Consider the following 15,687-nt stretch of genomic DNA (forward strand, 5'->3'; position numbering starts at 1 on the left):
ATCTTCTCCCATTCTGTCAGTTGCCTTTTAGTTTTGCTGATTGTTTCCTTTGCTGTGCAGAAGCTTTTTATTTTGATGAGGTCCCAGTAGTTCATTTTTGCTTTTGTTTCTCTTCCCTCTGGAGGCGTGTGGAGTAAGAAGTTGCTGCGGCCAAGATCAAAGAGGTTTTTGCCTGCTTTCTCCTCGAGGATTTTGTTGGCTTCCTGTCTTACATTGAGGTCGTTCATCCATTTTGAGGTTATTTTTGTGTATGGTGTAAGAAAGTGGTCCAGGTTCATTCTTCTGCATGCCACTGTCCAGTTTTCCCAGCACCATTTGCTGAAGAGACTGTCTTTATTCCATTGGATATTCTTTCCTGCTTGGTCAAAGATTAGTTGGCCATACGTTTGTGGGTCCATTTCTGGGTTCTCTATTCTGTTCCATTGATCTGAGTGTCTGTTCTTGTGCCAGTACCCTACTGTCTTGATGATTACAGCTTGTATGCCTCCTGCTTTGGTTTTCTTTTTCAAGATTGCTTTGGCTATTGGGGGTCTTTTCTGGTTCCATACAAATTTTAGGATTATTTGTTCTAGTTATGTGAAGAATGCTGGTGTTATTTTGATAGGGATTGCATGGAATACGTACATTGCTTTGGGTAGTATCGACATTTTAACAGTATTTGTTCTTCCTCTCCAGGAGCATGGACTCTTTTTCCATTTTTTTGTGTCTTCTTCAATTTCTTCCATAAAGTTTCTATAGTTTTCAGTGTATAGATTTTTTACCTCTTTGGTTAGATTTATTCCTAGGTATTTTATGGTTTTTTGTGCAACTGTAAATGGGATCAATTCCTTGATTTCTCCTTCTGTTGCTTCATTGTTGGTGTATAGGAATGCAACTGATTTCTGTGAATTGATTTTATATCCTGCAACTTTGCTGAATTCATGAATCAATTCTAGCAGTTTTTTGGTGGAATCTTTTGGGTTTTCCATACAGAGTATCATGTCATCTGCGAAGAGTAAAAGTTTGACCTCCTCCTGGCTGATTTGGATGCCTTTTATTTCTTTGTGTTGTCTGATTGCAGAGGCTAAGACTTCCAATACTATGTTGAATAACAGTGGCGAGAGTGGACCTGACCTTAGGGGGAAAGCTGTCAGTTTTTCCCCATTGAGGGTGATATTAGTGTTGGGTTGTTCATATATGGGGTTTATTGACTCAAGGTATGATCCTTCTATCCCTACTTTCTTGAGGGCTTTTTTTAAGAAAGGATGCTGTATTTTGTCAAATGCTTCCTCTGCATCTGTTGAGAGGATCATATGGTTCTTGTCCTTTCTTTTACTGATGTGATGAATCATGTTAATTGTTTTGCGGATATTGAACCAGCCCTGCATCCCAGGTATAAATCCCACTTGGTCGTGGTGAAGAATTTTTTTAATATATTGTTGGATCCAGTTGGCTAATATCTTGTTGAGGATTTTTGCATCCATGTTCTTCAGGGAAATTGGTCTATAGTTCTCCTTTTTAGTGGGGTCTCTCTCTGGTTTTGGAATCAAGGTAATGCTGGCTTCATACGAAGAGTTTGGAAGTTTTCCTTCCATTTCTATTTTTTGGAACACCTTCAAGAAAGTAGGTGTTAACTGTTCCTTAAATGATTGGTAGAATTCCCCTGGAAAGCCATCTGGCCCTGGACTCTTGTTTCTTGGCAGATTTTTTATTACTAATTCGATTTCCTTACTGGTTATGGGTCTGTTCAAATTTTCTATTTCTTCCTGTTTCAGTTTTGGTAGTGTATATGTTTCTAGGAAGTTGTCCATTTCTTCCAGATTGCCCATTTTATTGGCATATAATTGGTCATAGTATTCTTTTATTATTGTTTTTACTTCTGCTGTGTTGGTTGTGATCTCTCCTCTTTCATTCTTGATTTTATTTATTTGGGTCCTTTCCTTTTTTTTCTTGATCAAACTGGCTAGTGGTTTATCAATTTTGTTAATTCTTTCAAAGAACCAGCTTCTGTTTTCATTGATCTGTTCTACTGTTTTTTTGGTTTCAGTAGCATTAATTTCTGCTCTAATCTTTATTATTTCCTGTCTTCTGCTGGTTTGGGGTTTTATTTGCTGTTCTTTTTCCAGCTCCTTAAGGCGTAAGGTTAGGTTGTATATCTGAGATCTTTCTTCCCTCTTTAGGAAGGCCTGGATTGCTATATAGTTTCCTCTTATGACCGCCTTTGCTGTGTCCCAGAGGTTTTGGATTGTGGTGTTATCATTTTCATTGGCTTCCATATGCTTTTCAATTTTGTCTTTAACTTCTTGGTTAGCCCATTCATTCTTTAGTGGGATGTTCTTCAGTCTCCAAGTATTTGGTACCTTTCCAAATTTTTTCTTGTGGTTGATTTCCAGTTTCATAGCGTTGTGGTCTGAAAATATGCGCTTTTTTGATCCTCTTAACTAGCTCTTTTATTATAAGGCATAATAATGAAAATTTATCAGTTTTTTTTTTCTTTTCCTTTTCACAGGAACACCAGTATATTCAGTAGTGTGGGGCCCTGATTCAGAAAAGGTTCTTTACACAGCAGGCAAGCAGCTGATCATTAAACCTCTTCAACCAAATGCTAAAGTTTTACAGGTACTTCTCAGGTATTTGCAAATTGTTATCAGGACCTGCTGGACTGCTAAATAAGAGGTCACTTTCTTAGGAGTCTCTTTCTTCTGGGTGGTCTCTTTATGTCTGACTTTTAAGTGTGTGTTTTTATTAGCCTTTATTACAGAATAGGGGATATCTGGTTATGTTTCTAACAAGGTTCACTTCCTCCTTATCCAATTTACATTATTCTAGCAAATCATAAATGTGTTTAGAGTTACTAAATTGTCTCATGATTTGGCATGGCAGGCATCTTTAAATTTAGCACAATCAGCCTCACATGTATAGATTTAAGACAAAACAGGGTGAAATCATAAAACTTTAAAAGTTTAGACTGTGTTTTTTTTATCATTATAACTAGCATCCTCCTCCTCCTCTTCAACATCATCTGTTCAATACATTTAAGCTTTCTCTAAGACCATTGCTTTCTTTGGTATTTTTAGAGTGGAGAGGTCATAAATGTAATGTTTAGAACAAATTAGGTATATATAATTTTACCAGTTATATAGAAGCAAAACAATGGTGGCAGTTAAGACAAGTCAGAGTAGGACAAATTAATGGGAAACCTTAAGCCTATATTCAGTATTTTGATGTTTGATTTCATTGTTAAAATGCAGAATCATATTTTATTTTGATAATGACACAGTGTAGTGTTGGTAATAAAAACATAGGCTTTGGAGTTTGTCACATGGTTTTAGGATGTTCACTTATTTATCTAAATGTAACTTTAGGCAAGTTATAAAATATCTTTGATTCTCAGCTTTCTCATCTCTTAGTTGTGATGCTAATACCCACTTAGTAGGATTGTTGTGAAGATTAAATGAATTAAATTGCAAAGTGCATAGGACAGTGTATACAATAAGCATATTGAGTGCATAGAGTAAGCACTCAATATAGAGTACTCATTACTATAGTTATTATTATGAGTTATTATGTCATCTCTACCTTTTAGTCAGCCCCCAATAAATTAGAGCCAAGGAGGTCAGAAAAAAAAGATGTAGAAATGACTGGGTCTTGAGTAAGGGATTTGGTGTTAGAGACTGACCAACTACAATGGGTATAAAAGTGATTTAAGAAGCAGCATCAGATTTAATAGCTGAGTAGGTAATAGATTTGGGGAGTAAGGGGATAGAAATGTTATTGAGTTTCCATATTGAGTTTCTACAAATGTATTGAGTTTCTACAACTTCTATGTAGGTTATGTTATATATATTTTATAAAGTCAACATGCATTTAAATTTTTACTGCATGCAGAACACTCTGCTAAGAACTATGCGACAAACAAGAAATAGAAGATACAGGTCCTTGCTCTAAGGCAACTAAGGTAAAAAATTTGGGCAAACAGAAGAAGCTGCAAAAGAGAACTAGTTCTGCCTGCCTTTAGTCAAACTCCTTCCACACCACTCAGACTCCAAAACTCTACTTTGAAATTGTACAGCAAAACAGGCAAGATGAATCTTTAGTTTATAGTTATGTGATTTATTGAGATACCTGTAATTAGGCTTATATAAATGAAACTCAGGAAGTTAAATTATAGTTTAGTGGTCTAGTAGAGCTTATGGGCCAGCATGTAGTGGAGGGAAAGAAAAGTATCCATTGTCAAAATTCAGCTAGAGTGGAAGAAGAGTTGAAGTATAATTAGTAACTTAATGCAAATTTTCTTTTTTTTCTTTTTGGTAAACTAAAGCTGCAGCAGTTTTCCTTGGGCATAAACACATTAAAATTTGTATTGTCCACAAAAGGAACGCTTAATTAATTCTTGCTTGTAGAATACAGTTCAAAAGTAAATACCTGATTTTCCTTTAAAGCTCTAGGGACTCTTCTAGAGACCCAGAAGTTGGTTTTATAGTGAAGAGACTTTTTAAAAATTTATTTATTCAGTGAAAATGTAGTGCATACATACTATATACCAAGCACCATGCCGTGTGTGACATAATGCAAAGTGAAACAGAACAGTTCCTGCCTTCAAGGAGCTTGCTTCTGTTCAAAGGAATTTCACAGATTGTGCAATTCATGGAGATATAATTGAAAACTGTCTATGCCTTATGTATAGTATATAAATATATGTAATATGTAAACTGATAATCCTAAATCATAGTAGAAGAAAAGTTTAAATCCTATTTTATTCCTAACTTTTGAATATGCAAAAATTTATTTTTACAGCTTTGAAATGAGACTCTTGAGAATCTGTGTGTGTGTGTGTGTGTATCTGTATATACCCATATCTGTGTCTATGTTTTGTTGTTTTTGTCCTTGTAGTTTATTTGAGGACATTGTATTAAGTTGGCAGTAAATTGTGTGAATTACTGCTTTTTAAAATATATTATCAAAACATTTGTTTTTCAGAGTGCATATTTTTTATATATCTTCAGTAAACAAGCTATGAATTATTGCTTCTTCTTAGAGCTTATTTGACCCTAATTTAATTTTACTCTGTGTACATTAAGAACAATAGGTTGGGAAGGGTCAATAGAGCCCTTAACATTGGTTACTCTTTGATGTGAAGTTAATTGGCTCAGACATTAAAATGTACCTTATGGTCTTCAAGGAAAATTAATTCTTTTTAAGTTGTATTATTCTGCCTAAACATGATAAAAGATAGCTTTTTAATTACTTGTGGTAATAGCTAAATGGACACGTGGATTGTATTTAAAAAGCAAGAAAGCATCCATGCTTACTTTCTAGATTGCCAATTTCTGGGTGACATACACACACACACACATATATATATATATATATGTATATATGTAGGCATTCTCTTTCTCTCTCTCTCTCTCTATATATATATATAATAGAATATGTACGTATCTGTGGAAAACATCCTTTTGTTATATGATAAATGCAGTAGCAGTTTCTTATAGAGTTCAGTGACTACTCTAGAGACATTCAGGTAAAGAGAATGAAGCTTAGGAAAATATGCAGAGGAGAATGAACAGAGTACTAAAGAAGATGATCATGTAATAAAAGTTAAAAAAAAGAAAATTAGTAAATAAGAATAAAGGCATTATCTTTGATTGGATAAACTGTATAGAAGAAAGCAAGATTTGGATTCATAACACTGTCATCACATACATGTCAAACTTGAAATAGTTCAACAGCAAGAGATTTTCCATCTGGAGTCTAGGCAACTGAAGAGATTTATAAGGATGTAAGCTATATAGTGGATGTCATAGTGCTAAATGTTTTCATTACTTTAAATTAGAAATGAAACAAGAAAATGAGATTATACATAACAGCTATGAAAGAAAAATAGAAATCTCCAAGGACAGGATGAGAGAATCATTAGGCAAAATGTCCTTTATTAAAAAAAAAGCAAACAACTTTTCAGTGCTCTTGAAGTTATAATTAATATCTTACTTTTTTCTCATAGTGGAAAGCTCATGATGGCATTATTTTAAAAGTAGATTGGAACTCTGTCAATGATCTAATTTTATCTGCTGGTGAGGATTGTAAATATAAGGTATGTAACATTTGAATCTATCACCTGGATGAAAGAATTGAATTTAGGTGAAAAGTATTCAGCATATAAGAATATGCTTTTAGTCCTTCACTTTAGCTACATCTTGTAACTATAATAATTCAACAAATTGATATTTTATAATTTTAAGTGATATTTTAAAGTGTTGACTTTCTCATTGACCTCTCTCATTGACCCATAGAATTTGACTTAATGAGTAGCAACATAAATGCAACTTCTAGTTTTGCTGAATATTTAAATCACCCTTAGTTGAAGTTTTAAAAATAATTTTTACTGGCTTATTAAACATTGTTTATTTAGCTTCAGACCAAAATAATTTATAATAAAGAATAAGATTTAATGTAACTGGAATTAGAGGAAATTTAATTGAAATAAATACTTGTAGGGAAAGTTGATAGAGCACTTACTGAGAAAAAAATTTAAGCAAAAAAACAACATCTCAAAAATGTATTGTTAAATTTAAAAGGACTCAAGGTGTGTAGTTTATATGATTAATCAAAGATGTGGTGAAATTGGAAAATTATTATGTTATCATAAAGTATTTTTTGTGATATATAGGTTTTAAAGATTACAGCTTTTCCCCCTTGTGTGGTAGTAAAGACATTTAATTACTATTATTATAAAGTAATGATTTATGAGTCTTTAATTGATACCTTACTGTAGGACAAACTTGTCTGTAATAATGTGGTGAGTGTTATAAAAGATTTTTTAATTTGCTGTTTTAGGTATGGGATAGTTATGGCCGTCCTCTGTACAATTCACAACCTCATGAGCATCCTATTACCTCAGTTGCCTGGGCTCCAGATGGAGAATTATTTGCTGTTGGATCATTTCATACTTTACGCTTGTGTGATAAAACTGGGGTAAGTTATAATGGTGAACAATCACAGATGTGCTGTCATAAATGTGGTAATGCATAACACACCTGGTTCACAATCTTTAAAAAATATTTTCAATGAATGCATTTGACTGCATCTTTCTGATTTGTCTTCTGAATATACTGGTTCAGTCAATTCCAGATTTATGGGACCATACAGTTTGAAGAATGGGTATATTCTTTACTATTTTTCTTTCTGGAAATACTTTAAGCATGGTTATGAAAGATGGAGAAGTAAAGATTTCTACTCAATCAAAAGGGAGAGTTCAATTTTAAACTTTTTTTTTAAAACTGTCAATATGTTTCATATAGAAATTTTGCATATGTTTGGTATGGAATTGATAGTAAATTTTAAAAATAATCATCTTAAAACCAGAGAAATTGGGTTTTTGTCAAGAATTCATGTTTGAATACATGGGGGACTTGTTCCTCACAAGAGAGTGCTCTTCATCCAAATTCTGTTTAGAAATTAGGCAAGCAGTGAAGCTCAAGAGCATTTACCCACTGTAGTTGAATAATGAGTTATTTCATCAAAGTGTTCCAGAAGCAGCCGAGTTTGGAGTAGGGTTATTCTATACTATTCCTAAATAAGAGGAAATCACATAATTGTTCTGTGGCTTATTTTCCTTGAATGCAAAATAAGACAGTTAACTTACAATTATTAAAGCTTTATAAATGATCTATTAAGTTTTCTGGTAATTTTTTTTGTGCCACATAAAATATGAAGTCTTCTGCCTGGCTTTATAAACTGTCTGAACCCTGGTGCCATAAAATCCATTTAGTCTTTTTTCCCCACAGCTCCCTAACTTGTATCTGTGCTCAAATCAGTCTCATGAATCTCCTCTGCCCATCATTAACATCCTTACTTATCCTTCCTTTCATGGAATGCTCTCACCTCTGTCTTATATTTACTGAATTCTACCCATTTTTTAAAAAAAATTTTTAAATGTTTACTTATTTATTTATTTATTTAAATTTTTTTAACGTTTATTTATTTTTGAGACAGAGAGAGACAGAGCATGAATGGGGGAGGGTCAGAGAGAGAGGGAGACACAGAATCCGAAACAGGCTCCGGGCTCTGAGCTGTCAGCACAGAGCCCGACGCGGGGCTCGAACTCACGGACCGCGAGATCATGACCTGAGCTGAAGTCGGACGCTTAACCGACTGAGACACCCAGGTGCCCCAAATGTTTATTTATTTTTGAGAGAGAGACAGAGACAGAGACTGAGACAGAGACACAGAGTGCAAGTGGGGCAGGGGCAGAGAGAGAGGGAGACACAGAATCTGAAGCAGGCTCTAGACTCTGAGCTGTCAGCACAGAGCCCAATGTGGGGCTCAAACTCAGGAACCACGAGATCATGACCTGAGCTGAAGTTGGACACTTAACTGACTGAGCCACCCAGGCACCTCCTACCCATTCTTTAAGGCCCATCTGTTGTTTGACTTCCTTTCCTGATACCTTCCATAGGTATTCATTTTTCTAACTTCCTCTTACCTAAGGTCTCTCTTATTTTAGCTATAACATCAAGGTGTTATATCAGATAATCTCATTTTTATCTGATTTTTCAGCAATGATTCTAAGTCTATAGAATATATACTCATTTTCACAATGTATTATCTTTTTATATTTTCCATGTTAATTTTATGTATATTATTGTTGACTCCTTAGACAGTTTATAAGATCCCACAGCTCAATGGGTCTCTGTTATCTGTATAACACAGTAGATACCCCATAATTCACCAATAAGTTGATTTAAACATGATTATTTTAAATTGCTATTTTGATGAAAATATTTAAAAATTTTAAAATGTGGGGTGTTGAATTGATTTGAATAATTAATGACTTCATTAAATACCAAACCTATTATTAGAATATTAACTATTCTGGAAAATTAAACTTTCTAAAAGGATTTTTTTTTACCTTATTTGACTGAACAGACTGAATATATTATAATAATATTTTAAGGATTTGAATAGCATTTTAAATATGTTCTTTTATTCAATAGATGTTACTTTTATACTGCTCATTGTATACTGCTCATTGGAGAGTATTTTAGAAACTGGGGATAGGGAGATGTAAAGATTTTCACTCAAGTTGTGACAGTTTAATAGAGAATCGGTATAAGACTCATACTACAGTGTGATAAATGCTATACAAGAGGTTTATTTTGTGCAAGCACTATGAAGGTGTGGCAGAACTTAATTTTGCCTGTGGATATTGATTAGAGAGCTGAGACTTGAAGAATTAGTAGTCCTTCAAGGAAATAAGTTGGGGGAAGAGAGTTGCAGGTAGAAGGAACCTTTCGTGTATCCCAGTATGGTGCCTTTTGTGCAATGTCAATAAGATTTTGCTTGGAATAGTACCAGGAGATAAGATACTCTTGGACCCGATCTGTGTTTGCCACATAAAAGAGTCTGGCTTTTAAAAATCAAATTATTTTCTGTGGAGCACTCTTAGGAGTTGCTGTAGGGTAGAAAAGAGGTGAGGGGGTTGAGCTCCTAGTCTTCTTCTCCAGCCAAAATCAGAAGAGCTCTACATTAATCAGTTTTACTAGTTGAACATCAAAATAAGATTTCCTTTGAACAGCTAAAACAATGAAATTGGAAAAATGGTGTGTGTTAGTAGAGAGCCGTGGCTGGTGGGTAGTAACATGATAATATTCAAATATTGGAAATATTGCTTTGGTATCAAAGGAGCAGTGGTACAGGAGAGGGAAGAGAACATGCAAAAGCAAGGAATTATAGTCTGTTAGAAAAATTAGAAGCAGTTTGCATTTTATCCTCATGCAGTACTGGGCCACTGTTTCACTTTAAGTAATGACATTATCAGATTTGGCATTTTTAGGGAAGTATACTCTGAGGTCAGCAGGGAGGATGGATTAGAGGGACAGTAGACTGTAGGCAAGATGGTTAATTAAAGGCTTTTGCAGTAGTACAAGAAAGTGATGTTGTCCTGAATGATAGGGAATAGCAGTGGAGATGGGAAGAAGTGGACAGGTTCAGGAGATGAACTCTTCCTATAAAAAGTGGGAAGAGTCTGGAGCACCAGGGTGGCTCAGTCGGTTAAGCATCTGACTTTGGTTTAGGTCATGATCTTGTGGTTCATGAGTTCAAGCCCCATGTTGGGTTCTGTGCTGACAGCTCAGAGCCTGGAGCCTGCTTTGGATTCTGTATCTCCCTCTCTCTCTCTCTGCCCCTCCCCAGCTCGTGCTCTGTCTCTCTGTCTCTCTCTCTCAAAAATAAAGAAACATTAAAAAAAAAACATTAAAGGGATAGTGGGAAGAGTCAAGAATAATTACCGGGGTTTTGATTTGAGTACCTTATTGTCTGGGTGCTGGCCTGAGGATAACACCTTCTTATGGTGTGGTATAATTTGCACTGGGTTTGTGTGACATAATTTTATTAAGATCCCTGTGCAATCATTACAATAATAAAACAAGTTACTTAAATTTTAACATTCATAAGTATCACCGGGGCATTGCTAAAATGCAGCTTCTTGGGCCCCCACTTATAATGTGATGAATCAAAATCTCAGTAGAATGGGGTCCAGGGATTTGTATTTTTAAGAAGTTCCCTGGTTACCTTTGTTAGGTGTTCCTCAGACAACACTTGAAGGAACACTTAAATAAAACATGTGAGATATTTGATTATTTCTTCTGAGTTCTAAAAGTGGTAAAGCTTGCTCTAGTATACAAAAAACGCTTTAGAGATGAAATAGTAAATGGTAATGAAGGTGATACCAAAAAGAGTAGTCTAATTAAAAAGATAAAAAATCTCATACAGTTTATCCTTCTGGTTCTTCCTTAGCATGTGTCTCACTTAAAATTATTTTGAGGATAGGGGTTCCTGGGTGATTCAGTCGATTAAGCCTCCAACTCTTGATTTTTTGGCTTAGGCCATGATCTCACAGTTCGGGAGTTTGAGCCCCACATCAGGCTCCATGCTATCATGGGTTCTCTTTCTCCCTTTCTCTGCCCCTCTCCTGCTCATGCTCGCTCTCTCTCTCTCTCTCTCTCAAAGTAAATAAATAAAACTTTAAAAAAAGGAAAATTATTTTGGGGCTATAATAATTTTGTTTTTCTCATAATTCGTAACTTAAAGTTGTGTAATTAATAGTAGTAATCATTCACCCAGGAGCATATTCTGTGGCCGAATGTCTGTCTCTCTCTCAAAATAAACACACTTTTGAAAAAAAAAGAAAAAGAAATAACTACAGGGGCACCTGGGTGGCTCAGCGGGTTAAGCACCTCGCTTTTGATTTTGGCTCAGGTCATGACCTCACAACTGGTGGGTTTGAACCCCGCATTGGCTCCACACTGACAGTGTGCAGCCTGCTTGGGATTCTCTCTCTCCTCTGTCTCTTCCCCTCTCCTGCTTGTGCCTGCACTCTCCCTGTCTCTCAAAATAAATAAATAAACATAAAAAAAAAGAAGTACGTGTTCTCTTCAACCTGGAAATGTCACTCTTATCTCCTTATTTCTTTTTTGTTTCTCTCATAATCTGCAACTTAAAGTTTAAATAGTAGTAATCATTTATCCAAAGCCTGGCTTTGTGGAAGAATTTCAATATTAGATATAAGAATCTGGTCCTCAGGAAAGATCTGTACCCTCACATTTGCTACACATTTATCAGATTTCTATTTTGAGAGCTCTTCACAAATTTTTAGTTGAATGCAGTGTTTCCTAAAATTTTATTAAAAATTCTTATCTAGGATTCCTTAACAAAAATTAGTAATTTTACAAAATAAGCTTTAAAGAGGGGTGCCTGGCTGGCTCAGTCAGTTAAGCATCTGACTCTTGATTTTGGCTCAGGGCATGATCTCAGGTTCATGGGATCGATCACTCTGTCATGCTTGTCAGGCTCCATGCTGAGCATGGACCCTGCTTGGGATTCTCTCTCTCCCTCTCTCCCTGCCCCTCTGTCACTTGCTCTCTCTCTCTCTCTCTCTCTCTCTCAAAATAAATAAACAAACAAACATTAAAAAAAAAAGCTTCAGGTGTGCCTAGGTGGCTTAGTCAGTTCAGCATCTGATTTTGGCTTTAGGCCATGAGCTCACAGTTTGTGGGCTTGAGCCCCGCATCAGGCTCTCTGCTGTCAGCACAGAGCCCACTTCAGATCCTGTATCCCCTCTCTCTCTGCCCCTCCCTCGCTTCCATGCTTTCTCTCAAAAATAAATAAAAACATTAAAAAAAAAAAAGCTTCAAAGAATAAAGGTGATATTAACTTTCAGGTTATCTGTGAAATATTAGGTCTAGAGAAAATGTGGTTTTTGTAAACATTGTCTTTTAATGTTTTTCAAGAAATATTTCTAGTGGAGAGGAAGAAGCTCAACTGCTTGGAGACTGTTAATGACAGATTAGATTTTGGTTTGAATATATTTCTTACAATACAAGTATGTAACTAGATTGATGACAGGAATATTTGAAAAAGCAGATATTTTAAATTGAAATATAGTTGACACACATTACATTAGTTTCAAGCATACAACATAGTGCTTTGGCCACTCTGTGTGTATATACTGTTGTGCTTACTATAAGTGTAGCTACTGTCCCCGTACAATGCTATTACAGTACCATTGAGTATATTCCCTACGCTGAAAAAGCAGAAGTTGTTCTATTTTTGTGAATAGGTATACTGCTCTAACTCAGTTGTTATACAATAAATTTAATATTCCCATTAAATTTCACCATAAAATTAGAATTTTTATTTTTAAAAGACACTGACTAAGCTGATATGAAACTCTGGTTTCTATTTACATCTTCTATTTAATCAGGCAGTTACCTATATCGATTCAGAACTCATGTCCTGGCTCACTTTTGTGGACTGTGGTTCAAATATCAGTTTCATTTTTAAAGCCATTGTAGTGCTATTCTGGTCTGCCCTGTTTTTAACCCAGAGGCAAATTTGAAACCTAAGTGGTATTTGCTTCCGCACTGCAGTACAGTTGTCGTGGTGTTACTGTGTTGATTCTAGTGGGTTGCATGTATGGATGGGCTGCTTGATGATGTTGCAAAGCCTTCAGACACAGACTTAATACCTTTCTCTTGCTCCCTCCTCTCCATAATCCTACCCTAACTTGTTGAGAGGAGTCAATGCTGCCTCTTCGCTATCATTAGTGCAAACTGGGGATAGGAGACAGGACCCTACTTGTCACTCTTCACAGTGCTCATTGGGGAGGGCTGCTGCTTCAGTATTGCAGGGCTGGAATGGTCTGACCAAGATCCACCTCATAGCCTTGGCAGCACCATGTGGGGAGGAGGAGGGATGTCACCTCTGTTCTTTGGGTGCAGAGTGGGAATGTTCCATAGGGTTCCATCCTAATGTCTCTTAGGCACACACTGTAGGGAGAGTGCCATGGCCTCTTTCATGGTGTGTGCCCAAGTAGGGTAGTTATGTCAAAAGGATTCCATTCTGCAACACCTCCTTCTGCCTGGTCCTTTACCTAGAGAGAATGGGCATTTCTTGGTGCTTATTTTGTCTCATACACTACTTGGAGTTAATATTATACCATTTTGTGTAAAATATAAGAATCTTGTATCCATATGGCTCCATTTAGCTACTTCTCTATGCTATAGTTGTCATAAGTATCACATTACACAGCATGTTGTAATTTTCGCTTTAAAAGTCATAGTCATTTTAAAGAAATTAAGAGAATAAAGATAGTCTTATATTCACCTACATGTTCAACATTTCTTTTTTTCACATGTAAGTCATAGTTTCACTTATTTATTTTTAAATTTAATTAATTCATTTATTTTTAGTTTACATCCAAGTTAGTTAGCATATAGTGCAACAATGATTTTAGGAGTAGATTCCTTAATGCCCCTTACCCATTTAGCCAATCTCCCATCCCACAATCCCTCCAGCAACCCTCTGTTCTCCATGTTTAAGAGTCTCTAATGTTTTGTCTCCCTCCCTGTTTTTATATTATTTTTGCTTCCCTTCTCTTATGTTCATCTGTTTTGTATCTTAAAGTCCTCATAGGAGTGAAGTCATATGATTTTTGTCTTTCTCTGACTAATTTCATTTAGCATAATACCCTCTAGTTCCATCCACATAGTTGCAAATGGCAAGATTTTTCTTTTTGATTGCCAAGTAATACTCCATTATGTGTGTGTGAGTGTGTGTGTGTGTGTGTGTGTGTGTGTGTGTGTGTATGTATATGTATACACATTATCTTCTTTATTCATTGATCTGTCGTTGGACATTTGGGCTCTTTCCACACTTTGGCTATTGTTGATAGTGCTGCTATAAGCATTGGGGTGCATGTGCCCCTTCAAAACAGCACACCTGTATCCCTTGGATAAATACCTAGTAGTGCAATTGCTGGGTCTTAGGGTAGTTCTATTTTTAATTTTTTGAGGAACCTCCATACTGTTTTCCAGAGTGGCTGCACCAGTTTGCATTCCCACCAGCAGTGCAAAAGGGTTCCTCTTTCTCTGCATCCTTACCGACATCTGTCATTACCTGAGTTGTAAATTTTAGCCATTCTGACAGGTGTGGGATGGTAGCTCATTGTGGTTTTGATTTGTATTTCCCTGATGATGAGTGATGTTAAGCATTTTTTCATGTGTCTGTTAGCCATCTGGATATCTTCTTTTGAAAAGTGTCTATTCATGTCTTTTGCCCATTTCTTCGCTGGATTATTTGTCTTTTGGGTATTGAGTTTGATAAGTTCTTTATAGATTTTGGATACTAACCCTTTCTGTCATTTGCAAATATCTTCTCCCATTCCATCTGTTGCCTTTTAGTTTTGCTAATTGTTTCCTTTGCTGTGCAGAAGCTTTTTATCTTGATGAGGTCCCAATAGTTTGTTTTTGCTTTTGTTTCCCTTGCTTCCAGAAACATGTCAAGTAAGTGGTGGCGGCTGAGATCAAAGAGACGGTTGCCTGTTTTCTCCTATAGACTTTGATGGCTTCCTGTCTTACCTTTAGGTCTTTCGTCCATTTTGAGTTTATTTTTGTGAATGGTGTAAGAAAGTGGTCCAGGTTCATTCTTCTGCATGTCGCTGTCCAGTTTTCCCAGCACCATTTGCTGAAGAGACTGTCTTTTTTCCATTGGATATTATTTCCTGCTTAGTCAAAGATTAGCTGGCCATGCATTTGTGGGTCCATTTCTGGGTTCTCAATTCTGTTGCATTGATCTGAGTGTCTGTTTTTGTGCCAGTACCAAACTGTCTTGATGATTACAGCTTTGTAATGCAGCTTAAACTCTGGAATTGTGATGCCTCCTGCTTTGATTTTCTTTTTCAAGATTGCCTTGGCTATTCAGGGTCTTTTCTGGTTCCTACAAATGTTAGGATTATTTGTTCTAGCTCTGTGAAGAATGCTCGTGTTACTTTGATAGGGATTGCTTTGAATATGTAGATTGCTTTGGCTAGTATTGACATTTTAACAATATTTGTTCTTCCAATCCTTGAGCATGGAATATTTTTCCATTTCTTTGTGTCTTCTTCAATTTCTTTCATGAGCTTTCTATAGTTTTTAGTGTATAGATTTTTCACCTCTTTGGTTAGGTTTATTCCTGGGTATGGGGTTTTGGTGCGATTGTAAATGGGATTGATTCCTTGATATCTCTTTCTGCTGCTTCATTATTGGTGTATAGATATGCAACCAATTTCTGTACATTCATTTTATATCCTGCAACTTTGCTGAATTCATGTATCAGTTCTAGCAGCTTTTTGGTAGAGTCTTTGGGTTTTCCACATAGAGTATCATG

The 15,687-nt window shown here is 35.9% G+C and overlaps 1 protein-coding gene across 6 annotated transcripts in view; it reads left to right on the forward strand.

Annotated features, from left to right (window-relative positions):
- Nucleotides 1-15,687, forward strand: part of IFT80 (intraflagellar transport 80) — a 140,406-nt gene that overhangs the window by 39,640 nt on the left and 85,079 nt on the right. For all 6 annotated transcript variants that reach the window (XM_042956575.1, XM_042956577.1, XM_007086253.3 and 3 more), the window contains 3 exons: nt 2,489-2,598; nt 5,984-6,073; nt 6,817-6,954. In XM_042956575.1, coding sequence (XP_042812509.1) covers nt 2,489-2,598; nt 5,984-6,073; nt 6,817-6,954 — 338 coding nt within the window. The remainder of the gene's footprint in view (nt 1-2,488; nt 2,599-5,983; nt 6,074-6,816; nt 6,955-15,687) is intronic.

The sequence above is a fragment of the Panthera tigris genome, chromosome C2 (assembly GCF_018350195.1).
Source record: "Panthera tigris isolate Pti1 chromosome C2, P.tigris_Pti1_mat1.1, whole genome shotgun sequence".
NCBI lineage: Eukaryota > Metazoa > Chordata > Mammalia > Carnivora > Felidae > Panthera > Panthera tigris.